The 27,280-nt window shown below is 31.0% G+C and overlaps 5 protein-coding genes across 6 annotated transcripts; 4 read left to right on the forward strand and 1 right to left on the reverse strand.

Moving 5' to 3' along the window:
* Positions 1–5,294: 5,294 nt before the first annotated feature.
* Positions 5,295–10,960, forward strand: Bma-cash-1 (Uncharacterized protein; the record flags this gene model as incomplete). The annotated part of the gene is made up of 19 exons (XM_043081835.1): positions 5,295–5,370; positions 5,625–5,713; positions 5,953–6,063; positions 6,162–6,265; positions 6,627–6,700; positions 6,831–6,934; positions 7,020–7,120; positions 7,381–7,500; positions 7,632–7,820; positions 7,971–8,083; positions 8,315–8,427; positions 8,565–8,745; positions 8,891–8,960; positions 9,069–9,190; positions 9,347–9,472; positions 9,628–9,804; positions 10,068–10,169; positions 10,497–10,636; positions 10,808–10,960. 19 exons carry the CDS (start codon positions 5,295–5,297, stop codon positions 10,958–10,960), a joined length of 2,265 nt encoding a protein of 754 aa, XP_042937769.1.
* A 919-nt stretch (positions 10,961–11,879) lies between these two features.
* On the forward strand, positions 11,880–12,460 carry Bm13108 (Uncharacterized protein; the record flags this gene model as incomplete). Its single annotated transcript, XM_043081836.1, has 2 exons — positions 11,880–11,897; positions 12,215–12,460. The coding sequence occupies 2 exons, from the start codon at positions 11,880–11,882 to the stop codon at positions 12,458–12,460; spliced, it is 264 nt and encodes an 87-aa protein (XP_042937770.1).
* A 309-nt stretch (positions 12,461–12,769) lies between these two features.
* Bm7398 (Uncharacterized protein) lies at positions 12,770–16,697 on the reverse strand (the record flags this gene model as incomplete). Its single annotated transcript, XM_043081837.1, has 9 exons — positions 12,770–12,937; positions 13,534–13,728; positions 13,796–13,930; positions 14,122–14,318; positions 14,446–14,551; positions 14,753–14,918; positions 15,708–15,866; positions 16,112–16,273; positions 16,570–16,697. The coding sequence occupies 9 exons, from the start codon at positions 16,695–16,697 to the stop codon at positions 12,770–12,772; spliced, it is 1,416 nt and encodes a 471-aa protein (XP_042937771.1).
* Bm13266 (Uncharacterized protein) lies at positions 13,888–14,240 on the forward strand (the record flags this gene model as incomplete). The annotated part of the gene is made up of 3 exons (XM_043081838.1): positions 13,888–13,897; positions 14,016–14,095; positions 14,169–14,240. The coding sequence occupies 3 exons, from the start codon at positions 13,888–13,890 to the stop codon at positions 14,238–14,240; spliced, it is 162 nt and encodes a 53-aa protein (XP_042937772.1).
* Positions 16,698–20,365: 3,668 nt separating the features above from the next.
* Bm1341 (Uncharacterized protein) lies at positions 20,366–22,305 on the forward strand (the record flags this gene model as incomplete). Of its 2 annotated transcripts, XM_043081839.1 has the most annotated exons (5): positions 20,366–20,461; positions 20,610–20,675; positions 20,951–20,996; positions 21,692–21,864; positions 22,207–22,305. In XM_043081839.1, the coding sequence occupies 5 exons, from the start codon at positions 20,366–20,368 to the stop codon at positions 22,303–22,305; spliced, it is 480 nt and encodes a 159-aa protein (XP_042937773.1). The 2 variants fall into 2 exon arrangements, with proteins under 2 accessions (XP_042937773.1, XP_042937774.1); XM_043081840.1 differs by lacking the exon at positions 20,610–20,675.
* Between the last annotated feature and the right edge of the window lie 4,975 nt (positions 22,306–27,280).

The following is a 27,280-nucleotide window of genomic DNA, read 5'->3' on the forward strand; positions in this document are numbered from 1 at the left end:
CCTTTCACACTTTGCTGTATACCAGTTCTAAAATAATAAATATTGCATTGAATCTTTAAAAGCTTACAAAAAATTTTTTTGACTATTTCTATCACAACATTAATATAAAAGTTGTTTTATCACACAAAATTATAAAATGGATCTCCGTTTTGCCTCATTAATAATAATTAATTTTGAACATATGCGGAAAAAAGCTCCCATTTAAGTCGACAACTTAAGAATAACATGTAGAGAAATAAATGAAGAAACAGAAAATTTAAGGATTATAAACATAAACCTACAAAATGTTTACTTTCGCCACTCAACGTTCGGTTACAAAATCCAATATCATAAAATCATTGCATTTTCATATTGACATTTCCTTGCAGTACGGAATATCGCTGGACATTTTATGTCTTTTGTCTGCGATTCTCGAACAAGGGATATTATTCAAGGAAGACAAGAAAAGAGATGAATAAAAGTTGCATTGGATATGGACAAGCATGTTCCACTTTAGTTTAGATCATATCGCAGGCAGCAGCCATGATAATGGCAACTCTGAAAAGAGCTTAAAAGAAAGTAAAATGAATGCATACGAACAAAACAACCATCACGTGAAAATACGCAATTTGAACAAAACATTTGAATATTTTCAATTATAAATTAGGAATTGAAGACGTTCAATTTCCATAACAAACAGATATTACTGTTTTATGTAAGTCAGGTAATTTACAGTATCTTTATGATGTTTCTATATATCCAGATTTACCATATGTAGATCATGCATACATCACGTAAGCTCGCATCAGTTTTTTTAAGTCCGTCAAACGCATCATTTAAATTCTAAACGTTGGAATTAGCGTAAAGGACAAAATGTTGTGCTTAAAAACACAGCAAACATAAAAATAATAAACTTTGACAAAGTATTAATCAATTAAATGGAAAGGAAAACAACACAGCGGGAGAGAGAGTCAAATCATTTAAGAGAAAACAGAATATAGTGGACTGCAAATATTGAATCAAGCAGTTTTCAACGGGAGATACAATGTCAGATATAAGCAATGTGAATGAATAATTACACCATAAGCGCATAAAGATTCTCTGATTCAACAAAGCTGAACAACCACAGTTCAAATCTTATCTCTTGCCTCTGTTTTCATGTCGGTCCAGTAAACAAATCACTTCATATAATAATTCGAGTCGGAAATATTCCGAAGATCATTTCCTCTGCTCACATTTCTCCTTCACCTCAATTCTCTCCTCAAAAACCGCGCACCCTTAACATTTCTCTCCACTATCCGGTCATTTTCACAACTCCTTTCACTCCACTTTCAGCCTTCTTTATATCATCTACCCATCTCCAAACTTTCCAATTATCAATTTGGTGATGTATGCCTATATTCAACGTATCCTCAGGTATGTTCGTATACGTACATGTGTGCTAGTGTTGGTCTTTGTCTAAAATGCTTCTTTCCAGTAAAATTACGAGAACAATACTGCGCTATTAATTATATATACCTCACGGAATAATAAGAACCTGCAACAGTATGCTTGCTACAGGAATATTTAACTGATTAGCAGGTGGGAAACTCTTTCCGGAAATTTTCTGCAAAACATTTTCAACTCTTTGCGTAATAAATGTTTCTCATCAAATCATAATTCCTTCCTTCTTCTTGCGACTCTTCCTCATTCTTCCAATTTTAATGATTATTTATACCTTATCCTTCTCTTATCTTTCTTAATGTCCAATCATTATTACATTGAGAGTAGATCAACAATTTGTATAATGCCTCCTCACTCTTAAATATGGAGATGGAAGGAAATTTTCTCCTTTCTATGGGAACAAAAAAAAAGGCTTCACTTCTATTTGCGAAATAAGAAATTGAAAATGATGAAGCACAACGCTGTGGCACTGTCTTGAAGTTGGATTGCATCTTTTGATCGGAAGCAAATTTGAGAGGAGTCAGTCAAAAAAGTAAAGTAAGCCAAAGAAAAAGCTGTTCTTTTCCTAAATGAGAATTTTTGGCAAAAAAGTGCTTATATTAGACTCACTGGAATTGTTAAGGATTATTACGGACAAAATCAGAGGAAATGTATTGGAAATTTTCAAATGAATACTGTAACTTATAATTAACCATTTATATAAAACGGAACCTCATATTCAGAATTATTACCAAATTTCAACTTTTTTAAAGTGAGTGCGTCACACGTACGGTAAACAGTGAGGCCACGTAAATGACAGCATTATTATAATCGACTGGAAAATTGAACTGAAGGATGCGCGTAGTTAGAAATGGCTATAAGACACACACAAAAAATAAATGAATGATATAGCTAGAAGAGATAACAGTGCCAGTATCATTATGACAAATATCAGCAGCCAATAACCTTTATTAACTCTTTCGGTGAGTATAATAAACACCTAGTCATGAATTCTCCTAACGGTATAATGTCAAAGATATTCCGCTCTTTAACTTTTACTGAGTTCAACTGTTGCATTTCAAGATAGAGCCAAATCTAGCGTAAAATAAAGCATGAAATTAAAAGAACTAAATGCTCAACTGACATATAAAATGGTGCTAAGCTTCTTCCTCAATAAAGCCAATAGATAATGCTTAGGCAATGTGCAACGACAATTGCAACGTTCATTTCCCACTTGGCTCCAAATCACTTTGAGTTAACGCTTCCTGTGAGATTTTAAAGTATTCTTACATAATCAGATGCTTTTTTCCAACAACTTCGAAAGCAGATCCGTGAAATTATGACGAACATGAGAAATTAAAGGATGAAAAGAAAAGAGGAAATGTTTGATAGTATCAGTACCTTCACCACATTACCTGACAACAGCATTCAAAACAAAATACACCTACTGCAAGGGGCTTTGTCTTCAGATCTGTTGATTGGTGGCATAAAGCCAAGTAACTCTTTGTGTTAATAATTCTGCCGCAGCTTATTGAGGAACGGTTGTTTCTCTGCATGAAAAGGTTCAATTAGTTTTGACGATTTAATTCAAAGAATTAAATACAGAGACCACTGCTGTCTTGTGTGATCAAATTAAAATGATAATCACTGTTAATCATAGCATTTGCAGTTAATTTCATTGGTACCCATTATTGTTAATTTCATTTGTAACAAATGCTTAAGAATACGCACAAGTACTCATTCATCTATAACTTGATTACAGAGACTACTATTGTCATTGCTTGGCTTCATCCTTGCCCAATATTGTTCAAATTTTTTTCAGATGCACGTCGTTTCATTCATCTCAGAAATCAAAAGTTTGGTTTCTCAGGAGTTTAATGAAAATGAATCCCTCTATCTTCAGTATTTTCTTCTCTTCTGTCTTTTCAAACAAAATTCATTCACACTGGCGCCTGTAGTATCAGTTATTTGACCGGATGAAGAGAATTCAGAAGTGATAAGGTATCGCTATCAAGTGTTTAGGTAAAATTGGAGATAAGAAATCCTTCTCAATAGGACTTTGGAGAAACGTTTTATTTGCATAGTGTTCAATCCGAACTTTAATAGGAAACGGATTCTTCCGTGCGTTGTGTAACTCATTAGATCCTGGAATGTGCAGAAGGTTAAGGGCGGATGAAGGGGAAAGGTGAGAGGTGTTGCACTTTGTTCTTCTTATCAGCCGGAATTCCTCATCCTGAAACTCATTCCGTTCAACACCGATTTCAGTATTGGTTTTGAGTGCAGTTATATCTGTGTTAACGCTTTCACTCATCATGTTTGTGATAATCATTGAACTATCTTAGAGTAATCTAGATTCACAGATTTAAGCGCTGTGTTGTTTTTAGTAATAACGAAAATGTCTGTCTACTTTTATTTCTATTGGTTACTTGAAGTGGGAATTAATAAATTCTGCTCCTTCTTTCTATGATTGACTTAACAATTTTATCATCTTTCACAACCACTTGGTTGAAAGTAGTATAGCGTAAAATCCTTTCGAAATGCGTTATTTAATTTTTCTTTTTTTTATACCAAGTGAAGTATGTATGTGAGAGGAAATGTGTATGGAACGTTTTTCGATAATTTATTTTAACAAAATAATTAATGAAATATCACTTTATCAGTAACAAAATGTTCTTATCATCCAGCATCTCAATTGGTTTCTCGTTTGTGATATACATTTCTGAGTTTAATAATAAATTTTAACCAATTAAGTAACTGTATTATTTGGATATCCTAACAAATATAAAGCTCATTTGCATAATGAGATACAGTATTGTGAGATACGTTTTGTAGTCTTAGATAGTAAGAAGTTTTTAATTTCAGAATGATGAAAGCTTATGGATGCACCATGCATCCATTCAGAAATGCACGACGGTGCATGTTTTACAGTGGTTTGTCCTTCTTTTATAACTTCCTAACAAACTTTGTTCTAGTGAAAGAAAAAAAAAATTGACAGAAACATATATATATATATAGCGTTTTTATAACGAAAAGCACTCATCGCAGTGACTAACAAATAATATGGTGGATATTTCACTGTCGTTTATATCATTTTGAAGAATTTTTATTCTGAAAACTGTTTTATGTAGATATTTTCTTTCTAAGTCATTCACTAGAAATCTTTTCCCATTATCTTGCCTTCTTATCGAATTTATCCAATGTTAGTCCCTTTTGTTATTTTTCGTCATACTTTTTCCTGTTATTTTTATAAAGCCAAATAGAATTACATGCTTAAAGAGTCTGAGAGGAATTACCTGCAAGTTGAGTTAATGTTTGCATTTTCCAAACCGTTCAGATTTTAATTATCATTGGGCAGTGAAGAAAGCTCCTGGAATATATGTATCCAGAACTAGCTAAGAGAGAAAGTACTGTGTCGTTAAGAAATATTTCCTCCCTGCATTTTTTATAGCATGACGAAGTCATGAGGTGAAATGTAAACAACCATTTAAGCAAGTATTTTTCATGAAATGAATGCGTGTGAACTATATTTAACTTTAATTGGCTCTCTGTCAGTCTATTGTTGGAGACTTAAAATTTGAATGTTTTTGTGTAAAATGTGAGATTCAGTCAGTTAGCATTATTTGATGATTCCGCATCTTTTCCTTTCTTGTATACTTTATTACTGCAACAAAATCTGCAGATAGAAAAGCATTATTAGCGCGACATTACGGATTTTCACCTTTGTTTCTTTGATCTTAACTTTTTGAAAATTTGTTTTTTACTTTTAGCACCTCCTGTGTGTTCATCAGTGGAAAAACTTTTCATAGGAACAGCCACAGTTTTTATCAATTTAACTGAAACAAAAAAAAAGTGAAAGTAGGTGGCTACAAAGCAGTCTCTGATGTTGGTGTGCGATGGTTAACATTGATAACTCCAACTTAGCTCAGAGAGATTCCAGCACTGTTAATACACCAAGAGGAGCCGATACAAGTTTGTATCTTGTATTTCTTTTACATATCATTAATTACATTCATCCAGATCTTTTGTGCTGAATTTACATGTATTAGATCTGCATTTAAGACATTAGATGCAGTGATCAGTGCAACAAAATGTACCGTGTTTTATGAAAATGATAGCTCTAGCAGAAGTTCATTTTCTAATATTTTTCGAATTGTTTATCTTCTATCCAGTTAAAAATCAGTTGGACCTAAAATATTATTAGATCTCTGCATGTTTTATTGTAGACGTGAACGAAGAAATGAGTAGTAATGAATATCCTTTGCATGATGTTCAGCAAGATTCAAACGCTTTGGATTGTAAAGGAGATGAACAGGTAGACGTTTATTACTTGTTCATATTTAGTTTGCTGAGTGTATCTGTTCCGAACGAAAATCTCCTTTTGACTTTTCAATTTTCATCTTTTTGATTGCCTTTCAGTGATAAACAGAGATATACATCCGTTACGATCTTAAAAAACAGCTTGTATACATGGCATTATGTTGATAATTTCTAAAACTTTTGTAGATAACTTCTGACTTTCATCCATTTTTCTGATCAGTGATTCTTTTATAGCCACGAAAAGTGCCATATACAATGCACGGTGTGTTGCATTACTTGCAACATGAATGGAGCCGTTATGAAATGGATCGGGCGCAGTGGGAGATGGAAAGAGCTGAATTGCAGGTTTTTTCTTGTACCTCTATAAAAGAACTTCAGATGTTGCAACATTCTCATGTTATATTGTTTTACGTTGATGTTATACATTTTCATAATCATTTTAGGCACGAATAAGCTTTCTTCACGGTGAGCGAAAAGGACAGGAAAATTTAAAGGCAGATCTGATCCGACGCATAAAAATGCTTGAATACAGTTTAAAACAGGAACGGTCTGACCTTTTGACAGATTTATTGCTGTTCTTCAATTTTCTTTTTTGTATTATTGTGACTGAATTATATTTTTTTTTTAATGTTTAGCATGTTTATTATTTTTTAATTTCTGATATGAAAATTAAGAGAGCACGTAATCGTTAATTAAAGAGACTGCGTATCACATGGTTTGAACCGTAAGGATTAAAATTCTTTTTTGGAATAAGCAAACGATTTCCATTTCAATCATGCTACTTTTCAAGTCTTATCAAGTGACCAATTATGTATGGCCATCGATGAAAGATATCGTATTCATTTACAGAATATTTTTTGACAAATTTGCAATACATTAATTCATTATGACTAAATATTCTGTTTCAGAGCTAAAAATTATCGCTTAACTCACAACGGTCAAGATAAGCCAGAAGACGAAGTGAGCCCGGATGAAGCAGCAGGTACATAGTTTATGTACACTGGACTTATGTCGGGAATGATGCGTGAAATGTTTTGAATTTAAGAATCGCGGTTTATGTTTCCCTATGATCCAGTATTTAAGGAACATGAATTTTCGAAGTGTATTTTCAGAGACTGCTGAACAAGTTTCTCTTGACGTAGATGCCTACGCTTCGCAGTGTAACAGCACCTCCAGTTTTCGTAATGCAAGAGCTTTACTGAGACAATATCTGCAGGTTAATGTACATCTCTGCAGTTAATGTTTGAAAAGTTTCAAGAGCATTTCTTGTAAAATTTTGTAACTTCCTGAGTGCATTTTAGGAGATTGGTTACAGTGAGACGATTTTGGATGTTCGATCTTTTCGGGCCAAAAATTTATTGGGACTGATGCCACATTCAGATTGGCAAAATGATTCTAACAGGTAGTAGCACTTGCTGCTGGACTATATCCGAATGCATTATCTTTTAGTAGTGTCACGATATCATGTGCAGTAATTATTAATCCAAAAAAAAAAATTAAGCATCAGCTTCAAGTGGATGGTTAATTCGTGATAGAGAAACATTTTAAAATTCATGAATCATTAATCATTAAATGTACTCATATACTAGCACTCCTATAAGACATATTATTAATGGTTATTATGACGAAAACACTGAATCCGAACAGTCTTGTTTGTTTCAGCGCTTCTCGGCAAAATGCTGTGAAGGCTCTTCAAGATACTGATCGAGCTGTAATGGAAGCTGCTCAGTATCTTCGGAAAAAGAAAAAGGATAACTCTGTACCAGTTGGAAGTGATGATAGGTGATGTTTCCCTTTTTTTTCTATAGGCTGTGTGCTTAAATTAGGATGCATACTTAAATTTTGGCATATTTAAGTTTTAAATTCCCAATAAAAATTATTTGGGCACTTGCTGTTATTAATAATGATTACAGCGATTCGGAAGATGATGAGAAGACAGGAAAAGAACACAAGGATTCTCTTGATCCGGAAACTGTGGATGCGCTTGGAGAGTTTTCCTTTTTAAAAGATGAGAAAACAAGTGTAAGCAGAAAGCGATCAGAAGGAAGTGGTGAGTGGAGCATCAATCAACGTGCTATTGATCAAATGAAGGAAAAGTTCAGGTAGATATTTCATTACTTGGTTTAGCTCTTACTAGATTTCTCATGTCTTGGCTTATGTTCTAAGAACTGTTTAAGTTATTATTATATAAACAACAACAAAAGAAAAAAAAAAAAAACAAAAGGGATAACTTTATATTTGCACCCTTCTAGATCGGAACAAGAAAGAAAACGAAATAATAGTCAGAGTGATTCTTCGTCAGGTAGAGGACCGCCACATCAACTTCGCTTAGGAGCGGATGACGTCAAAAAAGAAGTATCTGATGGTAGTTTCGTTTCTGCAGCATATCTGAATTTTGATAATTTTTTATCTGATTTCGTTTGTTTCTATTTTTCCATTCGTACTTCCTACTGATTTAATATCCGATTAGTGTATAAATTCATTTTAGCTAAGGAAAATGATACAAAACTTCATATGTCACTGTTCTTTTTTTACTGAGATACTGTGGATAAGAATGAAACAGGTCCTTATCGCTTTTTCTATTTTTATTTTGCAGATGATGTGCAACATTTTTTCTGTGGTAAAAGTAGGCGAGAGTTTATGGATATCAATGCAGCTCTTGGAATTGCTGATGAAGAAAGTGTTGATATTAAAGATGATTTCATTATCGTTAGTATATACTTCCCTTTTTTCGTTTTATCTTTATATCTTTGCTAATTTTGAATATTTTCCTCAGATTGGTTGATTTTTCCACATATCTAAAGCATGTTTTCGAATGGGTATCTCAAATTCTAAAGTATTTTTAGCCAGATGAAGATACAACGAATATTCGGTGGAATTTGAAATTTACGCTACGTTCACATTTCGATAGCATTCGTGTCATGCAGTTTCATCCCGTTGAACCGGTGCTTATTACTGCTAGTGAAGACAGCACGGCGAAACTTTGGAATCTGGGTAGTATCTGTATGAAAATGGATTTAAAAGGAAGTAAATAACTATTTTTTCTCTTCGTTTGGCTGCTGTAATCCTTTATGATCTATAGCTTTCATATGGGGATTTATAAACAATTTCTAAGATACGAATTCGTTTATATAGTTTCTTTAATTATAAAATTTGCTGTATATTATTGCAGATCAAGTCTCAACACATCCACAGTCTGCAATCACTGAGCTGGAGCCAACATATACGTTCCGCGGACACAAGTGCGTAATTTTTTTTTTGCAATTTAACCATATCTTGTTTACTGATTTATTTTTTTTTTTTTTTTTTTTTTTTTTTTTGTGGATTTGATAAATAAATTTCTTTTTCAGTGGGCCGATCCTTTCAATGGATATGTCACCAACAGGTGATATGTGTTATACTGGTGGTTTTGATGGTGTTGTGTGTTGTTGGTCGGTACCATCAGTTAATACGGATATATATGAACCATACGGTGTGATTTTATTCACTTAAAATTTATGAAGTATGAATTTGTCTTTTAGGAGTTCATTGCTTGAAGTTACTGCATCAAAGTTTATGACTGATGATGATTTTTTGAAATGTAAAACACGTGTCAGATGTTCTTTCCGATCTAAAAACATGTTTGAAGATTCGAAGGTGTTATGTGAGAAACTGAAAGGTCATACCAGTGCGATCTGGTCAGTTGCGTTTCATTCATCCGATAATCGCCTCGTTAGTGCTTCTGCTGATGGAACGATTAAACTCTGGGAACCGGGTAATTTTCTTCAAAAATAAGTTTTGCATTTAATAGGACGCCACTAACTTTCATGTGATAATTATATTATTTCTGATGCTTGAGTTTTAATAAAGGGATGGTAGACCTTCCACTGGTGGTGTAGTTAATAGTTAAATATGTGAATAAATCTTAAGGAAATACGGACGCTCTTATCAAATCATTTGGTGCTGCACTGCCAAATATAAAGCCAACATCAGTCGACTTTGTTTCAACTGAACCACAGCAACTGCTAGCGGCTTATACTTCATCATATGCTTCAATTATTGATATCGAGACTGGTTGCAATGTGCTGTCATTTGATTTTGGTGATGGTAAGTTCTCGAGCACTCATGTTCACTATTTTTTTCATGAAATAAATTCAGAAGCACGTCTATCGGTTTCTGTTTTATGGAAAAAAACACCGAAATGTAAATTTGCTTGTACTCAGGAAATTTTTCTTTCTTTAGTTATTTGGACATCATTTTTAGATCTGAAAATATGTTCGATTATTTTTTTCTAAAAGTTTGGTACAACTTCATAATAACTCTGCAGTTCGTCTTTCGAAAACAAAACATCAAAATTGTTTGTGTTTCAGAAGATGCTGGAACAATTACGAAAATTTTGTCACACCCAACGATGTCAGTATCTTTAACTGCTAGTAATGATCGCAAAATACGCTACTTCGATAACAATACTGGTATTCGGACTTCTCTTTTTTAAGAGAAATCATTTTTAGGAATTTTTGAACATGAACTTTTTAATATAAATTGAAAATTTTTAGTTCTAAATTAAAATACGTTGCATGGTTGTTTTCTGTTTGCTATTAGTGGTCGTTGTTTTGCTTGTTTTTTGGACTGATAAAGTAACATCAGTTATGTTCGTTGTTTTCTTCTTTTGTACTTGAATGAATAGAAGGCTCATTAAAGGAGGCACAAATAAAAATGACAGATCCATGTTGGTCATACAGTTAATCTGCAGATTGGCTTTTGCTGGTGTGTTATCGTAGGTCACGCTTCTCTTTCAGGCAAAATGATTCATGGAACCGTTGCACATGTTGAAGCAATTTCGTGTCTAGCTATTGATCCTAATGGTCTTTATTTACTTTCCGGTAGTCATGATGGTTCTTTACGTCTTTGGAATATGGAAAAAAGGATTTGCTTACAGGTGGTTCATTTTTTATATATTTAGAGTGGAAAAATTATACCGATCATTTCTTTCCATTGGAATAATTTATTTCAGCTGGCTTTAATTCTGATATTGTAGATGCACGTATAATTGTAAATGCCAAAAATGTTACAGCCATGGACGGTTCATTAAAACTATTTTTATTTTCAGGAGATTGCGGCGCATCGCAAAAAGTTTGATAGCGCTGTGATGACGGTTGCATTTCATCCAAGTAGGCCTTTGATTGGTTCCGCTGGTGCCGATGCCCTTGCAAAAGTGTTTAGCTCTCAAAAATATTTGCATGGGAATAATTTTGACTCTTAAAGTTTCGTTTCGTTTTTGTTTTCCCTTTTTTTTCATTTAGATTGCTACCCGTTTTAGATCATTTTTAGTAAAAACCAGTTTGCTTTATTAAATGCTGTACTTTTTATTATTTTCCGTTTTCGTATATCTTTAAGGATATTTCATTTTTTTAATTGCGCTCGAAACTAATTATTCTTTTAAACTGCCTCAGTTGTAACCTTGGGAACTTTAAGAATTCCCTGGATTTGTAAATATTTCTGCTGAATTACAGAGTAGACTTGATATCAAAATTTTTTATGCACAAATCTTAGGGATTTCTTTTCTTTTTGAATTGCCTTTCAAATCTAGATTCATTTCTTTTTGACTGGTTTTCAGATCTACTTCATTTGATTTTTGTCGAAATTTGTGTTATTGGTGCTCATAAAAGAAGTAAGGAAGGATTGTTGTATTTCGGTTTGACCTTGTGCTTATTTCAATTCAAATAAATTTAAAAAGTCTTGGATTAGCACATCCACATAGAACATTCCCTTTGTAATCATTGCATGCCTTTAATTACTGCATTGGAAAATGTGTATGCTTTCTCACCAATTTTCATGAAGGTTGAATTCATTTTTTATAATGTAGCCATTTTCCATAATATGAAAGATTGAAGTTTGCATGCTTACACTCTATAATTGCGGGTGTTCTTTTCCTTGTTAGAGAAATTTTTATTGTGGGATTCAATTAGTCCATTTTACAAGTGCTCTGTTTAGGTACACTTCATTATTTTCTTGAGCACTTTATGTGATAATTCTTTTGTTTATTCATTGTTTGTTTTCACGTTATGGTCTTCCACATTCGTCGTGAGAATTTTTTTTTAAACTTTTTTTGAATCCTGTGTTAAATCTGTTATAGATTTTGCTATTAAGTGCAAATTTCGGGATCGAAGTCTGTGAAATAAATGGAAAACGTTAATAAGGTTATTGATCTTATTAATATTTTTTAAGTTTTTTAATTCTTTAATATTTTTTTTTTCACTTGAAATGTTCCTTAATTCATATATTTTTGAGCGATGGGAAAGCATCTGAAGAATAAATTGATTGCAGGGATAACTTTGGACGGAATTATGTAACATGTTATTTTTTCTCTTGTTTTCGTTTTAAAATATTGCTGTAAGAACTGAAGATTGATAGTAATAGGACATATTATATTTGCTTGTTTGAGCTTATTCTGTAAGTAATACAATTTGACATTTCCAAGCAATTTTTAGATTTATCGTTTTACTTTCTGTTCCAGAACAATGCAGTGCTTTTCTTTCCCTATCCAAGTATTTCGATGTACGCTTCATTTACTGGCCCATTTGTCATTGTTGGATTATATAATGGTAATATTATTAACAGAAGTACAATAATTTGTTTGCTGTTTTGCTTTTTTCCTGATTTCTTTGTGTTCAAAATTTCCATTTCCACACATCAAAATGCAATGTTTATCTTCTGGATCACATTAACAAACAAAATATGGCAGAATGTTTTATTACGATAGAGAACAATGTGAGCGCACGAATAGCATTAATGTTTTTGGAGTAATTGATGAAGATTTCTTTATATTTGCAATGCTGACCTTATTCTTAAACAACTACTTTCACTGGAATATAGCCTCTTGCAAGTTTCTGAAAAGAGAAAATCATTAATAATATTGATTCCAAAGGCCAGTACCCTGATTGAGTTATAAGCAGCCTTGATATATATTTGAGTGTTAATGTTGTTGTCACTATGCTATATAAGTTGAATAATTGCTATTGAAATAGTGTACGAAGAACCTTGAAGATAAATTTTCCAGACAAGATAGCAATTAGTCACAAGTTGTCATGCCTCGAATGAAATGACTGCAGCCCTTTGCTCGTATTTCATTACAAAAGTTTTGTTTATCAACCGAACGGTCAACAGCTATGTAGGTGTTTTCTATCAGGTCTCGAGCATCGGCGATCACTTCCGCTCTATTCGGATTCGAGAGAAATACCTGCAACATATGTGATAGCATAGTAGTATCTGCCTTAAGGAATGAAATGAATTTCCTAAAGAGATATGATACAGGTGTCAGAAAGCTGAAGAAATCTATAATATGTTAGAGCAATAAAGATTTTCGTATAAACCATTTCGTAAGTAAAGGACTCATCACATTATGCAAAAGTAACTGCAACCTTTACCCCTGCCCAGAGATGAATGTGTTATCTAATCTAAATCGTATAACAAGTGAAATGCTAATCATGTAAAAAAACCTTTGTCAGTCTTATCCATTGTTTTAGACATTTACACATATTGCAGTCTTATATTATTTTTTATTGTAGCCTAACTCATTAGTCTAAAATATATTTAAGCGTTTCGATTCATTCTAGATCGGACATTCTACTTCACTACCCTCATTGCCAGATTACTACTATCTAATCCTATATTTCTAAGTTCCTATTCTATATTTGGTTATTTGCGGTGTTAACAATAAAATAATAATCTTATTCGCCACGCAATTCGATTCAACGCACGTAAGTCTTTCTTTTTTCGTTGTACCAAATTTATTCACTAAGTTCCGATCCTTACTGACTAACAGTGGGATAATACCTGCAAGATATTATCATCGGAGGATGTACAATTGGTCAATTCTTGACCTTCGCAAGCTTTCCAAATTACGCGCATACTTGAACTCCGTTTTGTTATATTCGTCTGATGTAGCAAAACGCCTTCTATGCTCGGAAAATTCACCAGTACATGATGATTTTCGGTTGATTTTTGCATGTCATATGGTCGGTTAGCTATCTGAAATTATTATGCAATTTTTCTTTTACTATTTCACAAGTAGGAATTTGAAACGAAACTATCATACTTCCAATACTTCCTCCATGCAGTTCAAGAGAAGGATTTCCCAGCCTACCCCATGGTTAGCTGCTTCAATTAACCGTCGATGAGAATCACACAATGGTTGCAGGTAGGTTCCAAGTAAATAAATGTTGTTATGATTCTGAAATTTATTAATATAACCTATTTAAATTGTTTATGAATTATTTGTAAAACTAATGAAGTTCTAATTTATCATATATTTGCAGTAAAGTTGTGCCGTCGGTGTCGGTGTCTTACCTATTTGTGCTTTCCTGCATTTCGCTTTACCTATTGGCAAGTTGGGCAGGTAATAACAATTTTATCATAGTAAACCTTATAAAATCCTTTAATGAACACGAAAGATGAGTTCGGTATTACAGGAAGTGACTTTGCAGTTCGCAGGACAAACGATTCAACTCCTGGTAAAATATCTCGTGTTTGATCCACTGTAAGGTATTCGTAGGCATATGGTTTTTGATCCCGAATACTTTCAAATAATGTTCCCTCTGCACCCAATCTTGCTATAGTGCCTAGAAATTTTGGAATTAATACTGATGACACTTAATAAAATGAGTGGTAACATGTGGCATTATACAATATGTCATTAACATGAAGGTTTCAAGAATACTAAAAAGTAAAAGTTGAAAAAGAGCTTACAGATAAAACCAGAATTGGAATATAAAGATACAAACTCATAACCGTTTCGTAGACATTCTTCTACAATAAATTCCCTGTCATGTTTATTTTCTACTTCCAGTTTATTCTAAAATGAATTAATGAGTCCATTAGTATGCTTGTTGGATACTTATACTTTTACAAATGTTTTGATTTAAATTAATTCCTTGTTTCTTTTGGAGATTTTTTCAATTGAACAAACTTATAAAAAAACGGAGTTTGTTTATTTCCTTGAAATTTTTATGTACCAGAAGAACCAAAAAGTATTCCGATTGAATAAACCAATTACCTTAATCCAATACTGCATTTCATCACAGTCATGAATTGAGTAACGTGTTATTTTGCGTCCATGTTTCGCTTCACATGATCGTATAAATACGGGAAATCCGTCAAGTTGGGTGACAATACGTCTCAACCACAATGATGGCTCAGCTTTTAAAGGAATTATCGTTTGCCTGCCAATATTTTTAATAATCTGTTTGAAATTATCGAAATTTTCGAATAATATTTTGACTTTATGGTTATTGAGATCTCCGAAACAATTTCATCATTTTTAATTTTGATATTTTTCGTTTTCAGTTGTTAATGAATGATTGATCGAGTCGGGTGCGAAATATATAATCCTCATTCTTTTTCCATAAATAATAAATGTAGAATTTTATGTCTTAATTTGTACAGATGGGTATTCAGGTATTGAGAACATTTTTGGGCTAACTATCGGAAAGAAGTCATCAAAAGATTGCGATGTTTAAGATTGGTTTTACTTTTATTTAGAGATAAGCACTAACAACAGAAATATTAAAATTTAGATTAGAAAATCTATCTATAATCTCTCAGACTTAAAACTTGATTTGAAATTTAGCGTCATTTTATTTAAAAAATTTTAAATTTTCTGTAATCCACTCAAAAATTTAAAATTTTCTATAAAATCTATATATTTATATAGAAGTCCTTTATGTAAAATCATTGTATATTTACATAAAATCGAATATTTGTTGCTGCTGTGAACAGACAATAAATTCTTATTGATATATAACTATGTAGATTTTACAGAAAATTTTAAATTCTTAAGTGGATTCTAATCATTACTAATCATATTAAACATTAAAAAGCAGCATAAAATTCTTTTCTACAAAATTTTAATTTTGCTTCGGAATTGTTATATTGCATGTGAAATATTTTCATTATTTCAATTACATTTATCGAATGCATTAAAAAAATCTAATTATGTTTTAGTTATGCACTTAATTTGAAAAAGGGAAATAGAGTTCGTAAATAGAAAAACGAAATCAACATGCCTCAAAGTCATAAGACCATTTCTTCTAGCAATAAGTTTCATTTCTTTCATATGCACAACTTGTTCCACATGATCGGGTAGAAGTCCTTCAATACCGGACTCAAACCTGAAGTCGGGAAATATCTATTCAAAAAAATATATGTACTAAGTGGAAATTGAAAAGATATTTTAGCTGAACTAAAAATGACACCAAAAATATTAAATTCAATTCCAAAAATTTCAATCTTTATTTATAAAGATGATGATCAAAATCTGTATTCATTAAGTAATTACTTTCTTAACAAAATTCTCATAATTCTCATTTATGATAACCACAGCACATATACCTAATCAAATACCTAAACTTTTAACCTAATTTTAGCCATCAAATATTGCAGCTCGGCTTCGAAAGTAACAATGATTCGTCTAGTTAACCCGTAATTCGAGACAAGTTCCCGAACTTTTTCTATCAATAGCGCATGGCAATGATTACGTGAACCAAATGCTGGCTGAATTTGATAGTGGACATCAACACTACAAAGTAGAATTATGAAATTTCATTTACAGCTGTAAATAAGGTCCGGAATATTTGCTTTAAAAAGAAATTGGTATAAAAAAGTGCCAATGAATTTCATTGATTGATTGAAAAAAAAAAAAATGATCACATTTTTGGTATTAGCAATAATTAACATTCACTTCTTACACCCACTCATATCCATTCATTTATTAATCACAAATCATGTTAATTAAAGTTTCAACATTTTTTTTTTGTCCTTTTTGAAATATTCTGCAAATATTAGATAGAAGGAATAATTTGAATTAGAACTTACCACGTATCATCACTAATCGAGTTTTCTGGCCCAACAACAACTACTCTGAAACTTGGATCTGTAGTTTGTTTGCAATAGCCATGAAAATTCAAACGGTGACGCCAAAGTACAATTATCAATGTTGTCATTCAGAGTGAGTTTAATCAGTCGTTGATACAAATGCTTGTTTGTTTTTCATTTATTTATTCTTTCAGTCTTTCTCTGAAACGACAAATAGTTTTTTCTCTCTTGCAAATCGCATTTTCAGTATTAATGCGAATTGGAGCTATCAAATTTTCCTGATACTATAATGGAAAGAAGTCACAATTTCTCATTTGTGTGATATTGTGTAGACGAAACTCTTTAAATGGAAATGAGAGGTACGTTCTTTCCACAAGAATATCAGTGGAATGTGCTGCCCACATCACAGGTAGAAATAACTATATCTATTGTTACCGTTCATTGAAGAGTGGAGCCATGCTTATCAATGACTATAATTTTCTACTTCTTATTTTAATGAAAATTCGTCGACTACTATTTTTCGCATCTTTTTCTACTTTGCAAATAAATTAAATGCAAGAGAATTTGTTAAGTTTGTTGAAAATTTGAATTATATGTTAGTTCATAGTAGACAACCGTTTTCGAAAAATGATAACTTTTTGAGTTAAAGAAATAATCATATTTGAAACGACTGTAATAAAGCGATAGTTTTGATAGTGCCTTTTTTGAATTTAATTTATTTTAATTTTTTAGGCGAAAATGATTTTGATTAATCGCTTATTTTTCATTTTTTATATTTTCCTTATCGTAAATGATTTCTCTGGTTATAAAATAATACCTCCTATTTGCTTATTGTTCCTAGAAATGCAAAGTGGGTTTTTTGTGGAACGGTTTTTTTTGAGAGATCAAGAAGCAGTATTGGAATTTTTTAAAATTCTTTTTTAAAAATAAACATGTATCCATATTTCTCCTAATTTTTGCGGATGAAACAACATTGCATATAGTTTTTTTTTTTTTAATTAGTCCTTAAAACAATTTAAGAATAATAGTTCAAGATATATTTTGGATGAAAAGCTGGGTGTTAAGATGGCAAAAAGAGATTTTTAAGTATTTTTATAGCTAATTACCGATGAATTTTAGGAATCATTTCGGAGATTGTCAACTGATTTTACGACAACATAGAAAAATAAAGAGTATATTAGTAAGCTAATCGATAAAAAACTGTCATTTCAAAAAAATTAAATGTCGGTTAGGAATGAATACTCACTCTAATTTTCCACTTGTTATTTTTCTTACTACTTTTCTCAACTCAATGTATGCTAAGTGATCGCTAAATATTAATATTAAGTTTGACAAAACACATAAAGAAAAACTGTTGAGAAAAGACAACAATTACGTTTTTTCTGATGCCAAAATGGCTGTATCATTGTAAACAAAGGATACTGATCAAAAATTCTTAAAAACTTTGTTGCCAATAAATTTACATCGATACTTGATTATTTCACTTCCATATCACAAATAATTCTGTTTATCTTTTAAATCAGAAAATAGAATTAGCTCAGCAACATTGTTTGGAAAACTTGCACGAAAGAAAATAAAGGTTTGTTTAAAAGAAAAAATGGAAATAACGAGCAGCTATTTCAATGATAGTTAACAACGAATAGTTATCTTGAAGAAGAAGAAGGAGAAGATTTCTTTTTTTAAATTTCTTATCACTTATTTTTATGTGATGAAGTTTGTTGTTGACAAATTGTAAAAGTTTTTTTGACAGGTTTTTTATTCTCTTAAAAAAATGACTAAGATTTATGACGAAAGCTCATTTAATTCCGTAAAACCTTAATTTTTGTGACTGCAGTCTCAAAGATGCAATAAATTCTACAACAAAAAAGAATGAAAAGTTGAAATATATATCCAACTGTTTTTATCCTTCGTCCTTTTCTAGTAACCTCTACTGACTTTTATCAGATTTGTTAATTGCTGTTATCTGACGAAACACATTATTTATTTTTTACTGAAAAAGTATACAAAAGAATGCCAAAAAATGAATTTTATTGCAATGGTGAAAAGAAAAATAAATTGTCAAACTTTTTAGACATTTTAGAAACTATTGCTAGAGAAGACGATGAGCTATAACTAAATTTCACTCAATTTCTATTTTTGCTTTACCTTCCAGTATGACTTCTAACGCTATTAGCTTGAATCAAATAGAAAAATAGTTACCAGAATGAGAACAAAACTGATTCATATTTAATATCAGTAACTTAAACATTCAATCTAAAATTAGAATTTTTAAAGCAGCAAATTACAAATCATTCATATTCTACTTCATGATGTTTGCGATGTTTTATTTTTTACTGCACGCTCTTCGAACAATCAAGTAATAGAGTAACCCATTCGTAACATCATAAAATCGATTAGTTCTAGGGTGGCTTTGGATCTCAATCAACAATAACATTTGGGACTACATTTTTAGTACTATCCTAAAACGAAGATAGGAAATAGGAAAAATTCAACAAACTTCATTTTATCTTGATGAAATTTTAAAAAATTTAAATGCATCATACTGATAATTCAAATTCAGCAAACATTATTTCATGAAATGCTCGAAAATTCCAATTCTTATGTTAAACTTTTAACACAGCCGCATTTCTACTATTAAATTATTTGTTCTTTTCATTTTGCTCTCCAAGCGGAAGAAAAAAATTGAAAAATTGAAATAACAAAAAGCGAGTTGCTGAAAAAATTTCTCTGCAACTCTTCGGCAAACAATTCATTTTAAAATTTAATTCATATCGCAATTACTAATCTCATTTCTTTATTGGTTCTACTTGCTATGCCGGATAGAAAATTTCCAGATTCATGAAATGCAAATAAAAATAAGTGGAAATAATCGGAAATATGGAATATACGAGTAGCCGAAGAAACTGACATTCTGCTGCTTTTTTTAAAGATAAGAATGAAAATCGATGACAATTTTGACAACAAGCAAACAATGGCAAATTATTGCGTTTGAGTGAAGGCTTACTCCGACATTTTTGCAAAACATCTCGTCTGTTTGATAAAAAATGTCTCCAATTCTGCACAAATGCACTTTTAGCTTATTTGCGGATAAAACGCAATAAAATTGATAACAAACTTATACTGAACTGAGTTAATCTAAGAAGAAGCAGAGACAACTATAAGTTGAAGTAATACTACAAAAGATTGATAACTATTCAGAACTTTATAGTAATATGCAACACGAACAAGGAAATAACACAAATCATACAAAACATTAACAAAAGAGCTAGCAGTGAATATCTCAAAAATCAAAACGAAAAGAACAATTTTAGAAAATCCATGTATTAATGCGCTTGTAAAATATTAGATATTGAAATTAAATTCTCAATCCAAATCAGCTTCAATCAATCGTTAAATTTCACCAACTCATATTTCTACTCCTTATCTGGAAATGGATCGCAAATCGTTTCAGTTACATCATTCCTTCCTTATGACACAGTAAATCAGAACAGAGAAGACACTTTGTCCAGCCAAAAGTGCAATAAGTAGTAATTTAATATTTTGGGCAGTAGTTGAGACACAAATAAATGCCAAAATGAGAAGATGCATAGCACATTGTAAACAAACAATTACGCTAGAATGTTTGATAAACACGAAATTTTCATATGAATACCAGAAATTTTATAAAAAATGATCATATTCAAATTTTAAGCAAATTATTATTTAAAAAAGGCAGTAATGTCTGTTTAGTGCATTATTTAACCAAAAGCGATAGCAAATGTTAGCCTCGTGGATTTGAGTGCGACATCTGACAGAAATGGCTGCAAATGAAGAGACAAGGCATTCGCAAAGCGGTTTTAAGACAGTTTTGCGTCAAAACACATTTCTTTTCATACAAAGATTTGGGAATACAGTAAGTCCTTAGTAAAATCTAAGTTTCCACAGAAATACATAATTTCACAAAATCCAGATTTGAAATTTGTAATTAACTAAGCCTAGACTTTAAATGTGATCACATCTCATCAGATTGTTTTGGTCCTCTGTTGTTTTTTTGTTAACAGCTAAACCATGCAGCAAATTCATCATCATCGCTTCAAACAGCAATTTCAATAGAGGGTGAAGAAAAAGTATAATTTAAATTTGTTTAAAAGTTTATGTATTTCAAAATCTTCTAATAAAATTCATCACATAAATGATTCAATTTACATTGTATTTTGAAGACTTCAATTTGACAAGTTTAAATATTTAAATTTGTGAACATTACTTTTATTATCTTTTTCCTTTGATATTTTCTACAAAGTTATCATAGGAACTGTAACATCAATTAGTGATAGAGATAAACACCCGCAGTAAAATTTTTAGCGTTTTTGACACTATTTAAATAAATAAAAAGCAAATTCAGGACTTCAGAAAAGATTTGAAAGGAAGTGGTTGCGGTAGTGGACAAGGTCAGTTATGTGTCGTCTAATTTAGGAATTTTTTGTCATTGAATGAAGGTACAAACAAAAAAGAATCGTTACAGTAATCTACATATTTCTTAGGTATTTCTAGTCAATTTATAACCCTTAACGTATGGACTTGAGTACCACTACTGCGCCATATTGCCTTGATTGGATTAAATTAAGGTTGAGAGATTGATTGATTGATTGATTGATTGATTAGGATCATTGCTTGCCTTTAAATTTTTCTTTAGATCATAATACGAAAACCCCTCACTGCTTCGTGAACAAAAAGTGAAGAAATGAAAGACTGTTGATATGAAATAAATAGACAAAAAGAAACTAGAATTTTGACTGACTAATTTCAGTTCCAATTTATTGGGCTAACTTCAATTAATAGTGTAATTAATTAATCATACAGTATAGGCAAAAAGCCTTCAATTTGATTACTTTTTATATAACTTCTAATTATACCTGACATCTCCTTACGGTAGTTTTCCTTCGTGATAGTTTACGTCATTTATTGTTGCATTTATTGTTACATCAAGTTGTGCAGAATTATTATCCAGTTTTTCTTTGATACTTTGATAACTTCTGACTATGATTTGATATTTTGATAACAAACAGGTTCATTATAAGGTCAAATGCTAGTATAACATTGTTTGTCTAACCTTTGAAATAATTTTAGAAGGTTTCTTTTACAGAAATAATGCAATGCTATTTGCTCATATCTCTTTTCGTTTGTGTAATAATGATAGTAACTGGAGGAACAAACATTCAAAACTGTCCAGCCGATAATTACCTTCCGGTTTGGATGATAATTTATGGATGTACTGGTATTGCGGTCGGATTCACTGTCACTTGTTTAGGATTCCCCGTACTTTTATCTATCTTATTTGTCGCATCTTTTGTCGGTTTGCCCTTTTACAGTACTAACCGATGAATAATTTATCTACAATTTTGTTTTAACAAATTCAAATGCAATATCCTCAAGAAAATAAAAATTTTGCAAAAATTTCTAAAGTTTTGAAGCTTTGTGATAATCGATAAAAAGTTCTGGAGATTTTAAGTGATAAGCGTTTGAATTGCTTTTTTCATTAAGCTAAAAAGGGATAAAATCTACCATTTTTTGATAGGTGTTAAAATCACTTTTTTCTCGTAAAGAAATCGGTACAAATTTTTAATGGATGTGAATTACATTCAATCATAGAAATTCCAGGAGCAGCACGATTATATCCGATTTTCACAAAAGTACAGCATATTAATAATGAAGGAATATTCTACTGTCCTCAATCACTGTATTTGCTATCTTTCATAATCGTAACTGTCGACATTGTTCTGTTCAATATAATAATTTTGTCCTGTTGTGCCTTTTTTGTATCTAATTTAATGAAAAGTAAAGCTGACCTTGAGTTGAATTCTTTATTTTATCTCAGAAAGATATATGAAAGTTAATAAGAAGGTCTTATGCGGAAAAACACACATGTCAGATTTGAAAACAGAAAGATGAAATTGGAATTTATCTTTTTTTTTTATTAATTTTGTTAGCAGTCTAGCAATGTTTAAATTATTGAACTCAATACATGTCCTTATTATCACTTCCGTTTTTTCCATTTTTTTTTTTTTTATTAATCAAAAGGTGGAAGTGTTTAAGCAACCACAGCAGTTTATTTTGATTAGTTCATCCTACTTTAAGGATTCATCCAATTTCTATTGCATTATTCAGCACTTTTTAGCATTTCGCATGTTTTGATTTTAACATTTTCCGTTTTATTATGGCTTCATCGTCCATATGTGTTACTTAAGTAATTGAAGACTTTTTGAATCATCAATAAGCACAAAATTTAAGTATTTAGCATACGAATGTGATAGGACTAAGTAAGGAAAAAAAAAAACGAAACATAGCTAAATTTTGAAGTTAACCAATTCAATGTAATGAGATGGTGTTACGGTGTTGGCCAAGTACTTATGAATGCCAGTGTCAGCGTTGAAATATCGGACAAGGTGCTAATGATGCTAATTAGTTGAGGCAGGTAAACATTTATTAACCAACCTTAAAATTTATAATTTCTATTAAATGTCTACTTCCACATGCGGTAAATAATTACTCTTGTTAATGATGTGTTGCCAGATGACTTGAGTCTAATACTCGGTTAACTCAAATCCGTAACTGCCAAGATTTTAAATTGAAGATTCTTGATAACAGTTTTTTAAAATTAGCCTGAATTAGCAGTAGTAATGACAGCTACGATCTCTGCAATAGCAAAATTAAAAGATAAATTTGTAAAACTTAAAAATAGCATAATTTAAAATTTCTGAAATGCTAGTTTGTTAGTAAATTGAATGGAAATTTAAGCATTTCCGTTAATTACAACTTTCAAACGTAGAGAAACGGAAAAGCATTTGAACATTTGAAAAAAAAAATGCATTTGAACGTGAGCAAATTGTATTATAAATAAGAATAAAATTTAAAATAAATAGGCTGTGCTGTAAGATAACACCTGTGATAAACAAAAGTTTGAATTTCTGAAAATGAAACACAAAAATAGGTAAGAAATTGTTTCGGAAAATCAATAATTTAAATAAATATTTCTCAAAAACTGAGCCCACCGTCCTCTAAACAAATATGTTTGCAATATTAGCAACAAACAATGAAAAAATATCATATACTGATAAGATTCAGAATCTAGAATTTTCTATGACTTGCTTCCCGCTTTACAGGAAGAGCATAACGAACTTACGCTGTAAAGCGGGAACCAGAACAAAAAAATAAAAAGGGATCATTAGTTTGAAAAAATGACAGTCTCATTGGAAATAAATAAATAATAAAGCCTAGGATGTTAGGTTAATTCACAAAAAATTCATATTTGAAAAATCAATAAACAGCGCTTGAATCAAATGAAATCGTAAAGTGTATCCACTACTAATAATTAAAATATGTTATTGAGCTTAACTTATTCTATTTCAAAGATTTCAAATGTAAGAATAAACAAATAGCCAATAGCCAATGGTGGACAAAGGCTAGCAAAATAAATAGTTGTTAGTGGGATAAGTTGAATTCGCTGCATTATAATGTAAAACTATTAGTACAATTAAATTTTAATTATTAATCAATGAAAATAATTTAATTTCAATAAAACTTTTTGCATCAATTGTAAGTTTTCTTCGACACATTTTTGCTAGAAGTAAGCAATGTTGCATTAATGGTAAATTTAAAGCTTTATTTTTTCAACTTTTAATTTTAATTTTTTTTCAGATTTAAAATGTATTATTTTTAAATTTAGTGAAAACTTAATTTTTGACAAGATGCTGAATATTTTCTCAAATAATACGAAAAATTGTAGAGGTAACATTAGTTCCCTATAAAGTAAAAAAGATTTATATATATATTTCTATTTATGTTTTAAAATTACAAAAGTTGGCATTTATATTTTGTTTTCATGAACGAAAGTAATAATTATATCGAGTGGATAGGTAAAAGTGTGACTTATTACCTAAATGATTGTATTAATGGGGAAAATATTACAAAAATTTTTTGATTTGTAGGTATGTCCTCTCTCTCTCCCTCTCCCTTCTCTCCCCCTTCTCTCGTCCCTCTTGCCTCTCTCCTCTCTCTCGTCTTTCTCCCTTCTCTTCTCTCTCCGTTCTCTAAAGAAGACGAATGTTTACATTTCATCAAAAAAAATTTAATTTTTATTAGGAATTAAAAAATAATATCCTAATAATATAATACTTATTAGAGTTAAATCGAAAGAAAAAGTTATTTTTTTCTCGAACTTTTGTGTTTATGTAAATGAATTTCAGATAGAATTAATTACAAAGAAATTCTTTTCTGTTGTTAATTATTTTTTGACATTTACCGAAGAAATTCCATCGGAAATTAATTTAGCTTTCTGATTTGCAAATTTCCTGATTTTCAACTCCAAAATTTCGCTTATAAAAATTGAATCATTGAATAATGTTTAATTTGTTCAATTCCAAAATGTTTTGAATTCTGAAAAATCTTATCCCAATTTCACTTCAAATCGTAAATTTCAAAATTAACATTCCAGTACTCAGTACTATATTACTCGAAGGTTCGCAATTATAAATGAGTGTATATTCGAAGCATTGAATCATCATCCACCATGTCATTGTTGAAATACAGCAGACGGCGTCTATGACAAGGACTGTGCGCAATGAACCAACCATCTGTTTCAAGTATCTCCCTTCCTTCATTTTTAGTAATGCATACATACAAGGTGTTCTCTTGAAATATGTAAAGGATGCTTTGTGACAGTTTTCTGAGATACGATCTGAAGATTGGAGTACTTTTGCTGGCATTATTCGTTCACTGCGAAGAGATTGAGATATGCCGAAGAAGGCATCGTACTTCTAAGTAAGCCATTTCAAAAGTGCTGAAAACACCACTGCAACTAACACGTCGAAGAAGAGAGTGGCAGTTGTTTGGAAAGATTTTATGACTAATGTTTTCATCTTGAAAATGAATTGTTTTTTATTTAAAATCATCAGTTGGTTCAAATGTCGCACTAAATGGTTTAGCTGTTTACTACACCAGTAAAATCTACTGGGGTGATCAAAAATTACAAAAACATTTTTTTTTTTCTTTGAGCGCTATACTGATTACTGTTTTAACGAAACGAACAAAACATAAAATAGATGGCAATCCGGAAATGACATCTTCAAGGAATAAATTTTTTTTTTTTTTTTGAATTTTTTCAATAGTCGCATAACTTTTACACTATTTGAGAATAATTCCGACAATGCGAATTCTTTGATAACAATGAATCTGAAAGGAAAATCTTCAATATTTTTGGTATTAGAACGAATACATTCTCACATGTATGATATTAAAGCTAGTGAAAGAAAATAATTGATGTTATCATCGATATATCATATTTCATTCGCATTTATTTGCTAATTAAGAACGTAAACAAAAAAAAAATTATACATCGAAAAGCATATGGAGAATGTAGAATTACAAGATGGATAAGATAGCTTAAGGAAAGTTCCTATTTTTGTGTAACGATTTCAAATTTTGCATAAGTGATTATATGTCAAATGAAAAGAATATCTGTAACAAATTCTGTAGACAAAAATAATTGTTTTTTTTAAACGAATTACAATGTCGTTTGTTCGCAAAAAAAACATTTTTCATTCCTTAACAGATCATTCATTCATTCTTTTCGTTGGTGTTGATTTCTTCATTTCCATTTCAAATATTATTTTAGTCTTTGCCTTATTTCATTAGCACTTCTTGCAACCTCATATAATCAAGTGACATATTCTATGCTCTTTTAATTATTCTTGCTCTCTTTATAAATGAGTATATTTAGCTTCATAGACGCATGTATTTTTACAACAAAATAACAAAAAAAAAATTTTACTGAACTTTTCATTGATTTATGTATAACTGAAGATGAGCTCAAAAAAATCTTCTGCTTTTCAGTTCTATTTTTTGAGAAAAGAATGAAGGCTTTTTTTTTTTTTTTTTTTTTAAGAACTTTAAGTATAAAAAACTACAATATTTATATGTTCATTTGATAATCGCAATTAAAATTGGTTGTCCAAGACACTAATCAACAGCGTTGCAATGTTTATAATTAATATTGATCTAACTATCGCTAAAATAAGATCTTTGTTGTAATTGGTCCCCTCATTGAGAAGTATTACCATTCTTCCCCAAACTTCATATTTTTCTCTTTTTTTTTAGAGCGATCGAAATTACCAATACCAAAATGATCAAATAATGGCGGAGAACAGTTGAATAAGGTTGCCAATTAGATTAAGAAAGTAGCCGTATGCTTTAGATGCAAAATTTTTCGACATTTCCATCAGAGACCTTAGACGAAAATTGCGTCAGCTGTTAAACCCATCCACTCATACATCCTCAGCTTGAGCTCTAGCCCTCTCATTCTTTTCAAGATTTGGTCGAGGACGACCTATGCTGTTCATATACTCGTTTCGACATTACCGCCATTACTGATCAGTAGTATTACAACTCCTTCAACTATATATATATATATATACAAATGTGATGAATGTTACCATCAATCATTGGAATTGTTTGAGTTTTTCTTTCTTCTCCATCAACGAATAATAATTTTTATATGATATTTCTTAACTCTTATTTAACAGCTAACATCCCTACCACTCCGTGGTTTATAAGACATTTTGGAAAATTGTGCTATCAAATATTTGTTTACAAATTGTTTGATGACTTAATTTTGCTGAACTAACCATACTGTCACTTCAAGTGGTATGATTTTCATAACTTTAATGCAGCCTTCTAT

The sequence above is a fragment of the Brugia malayi genome, assembly GCF_000002995.4.
Source record: "Brugia malayi strain FR3 genome assembly, contig: Bm_v4_Chr4_scaffold_001, whole genome shotgun sequence".
NCBI classification, from domain to species: Eukaryota; Metazoa; Nematoda; class Chromadorea; order Rhabditida; family Onchocercidae; genus Brugia; species Brugia malayi.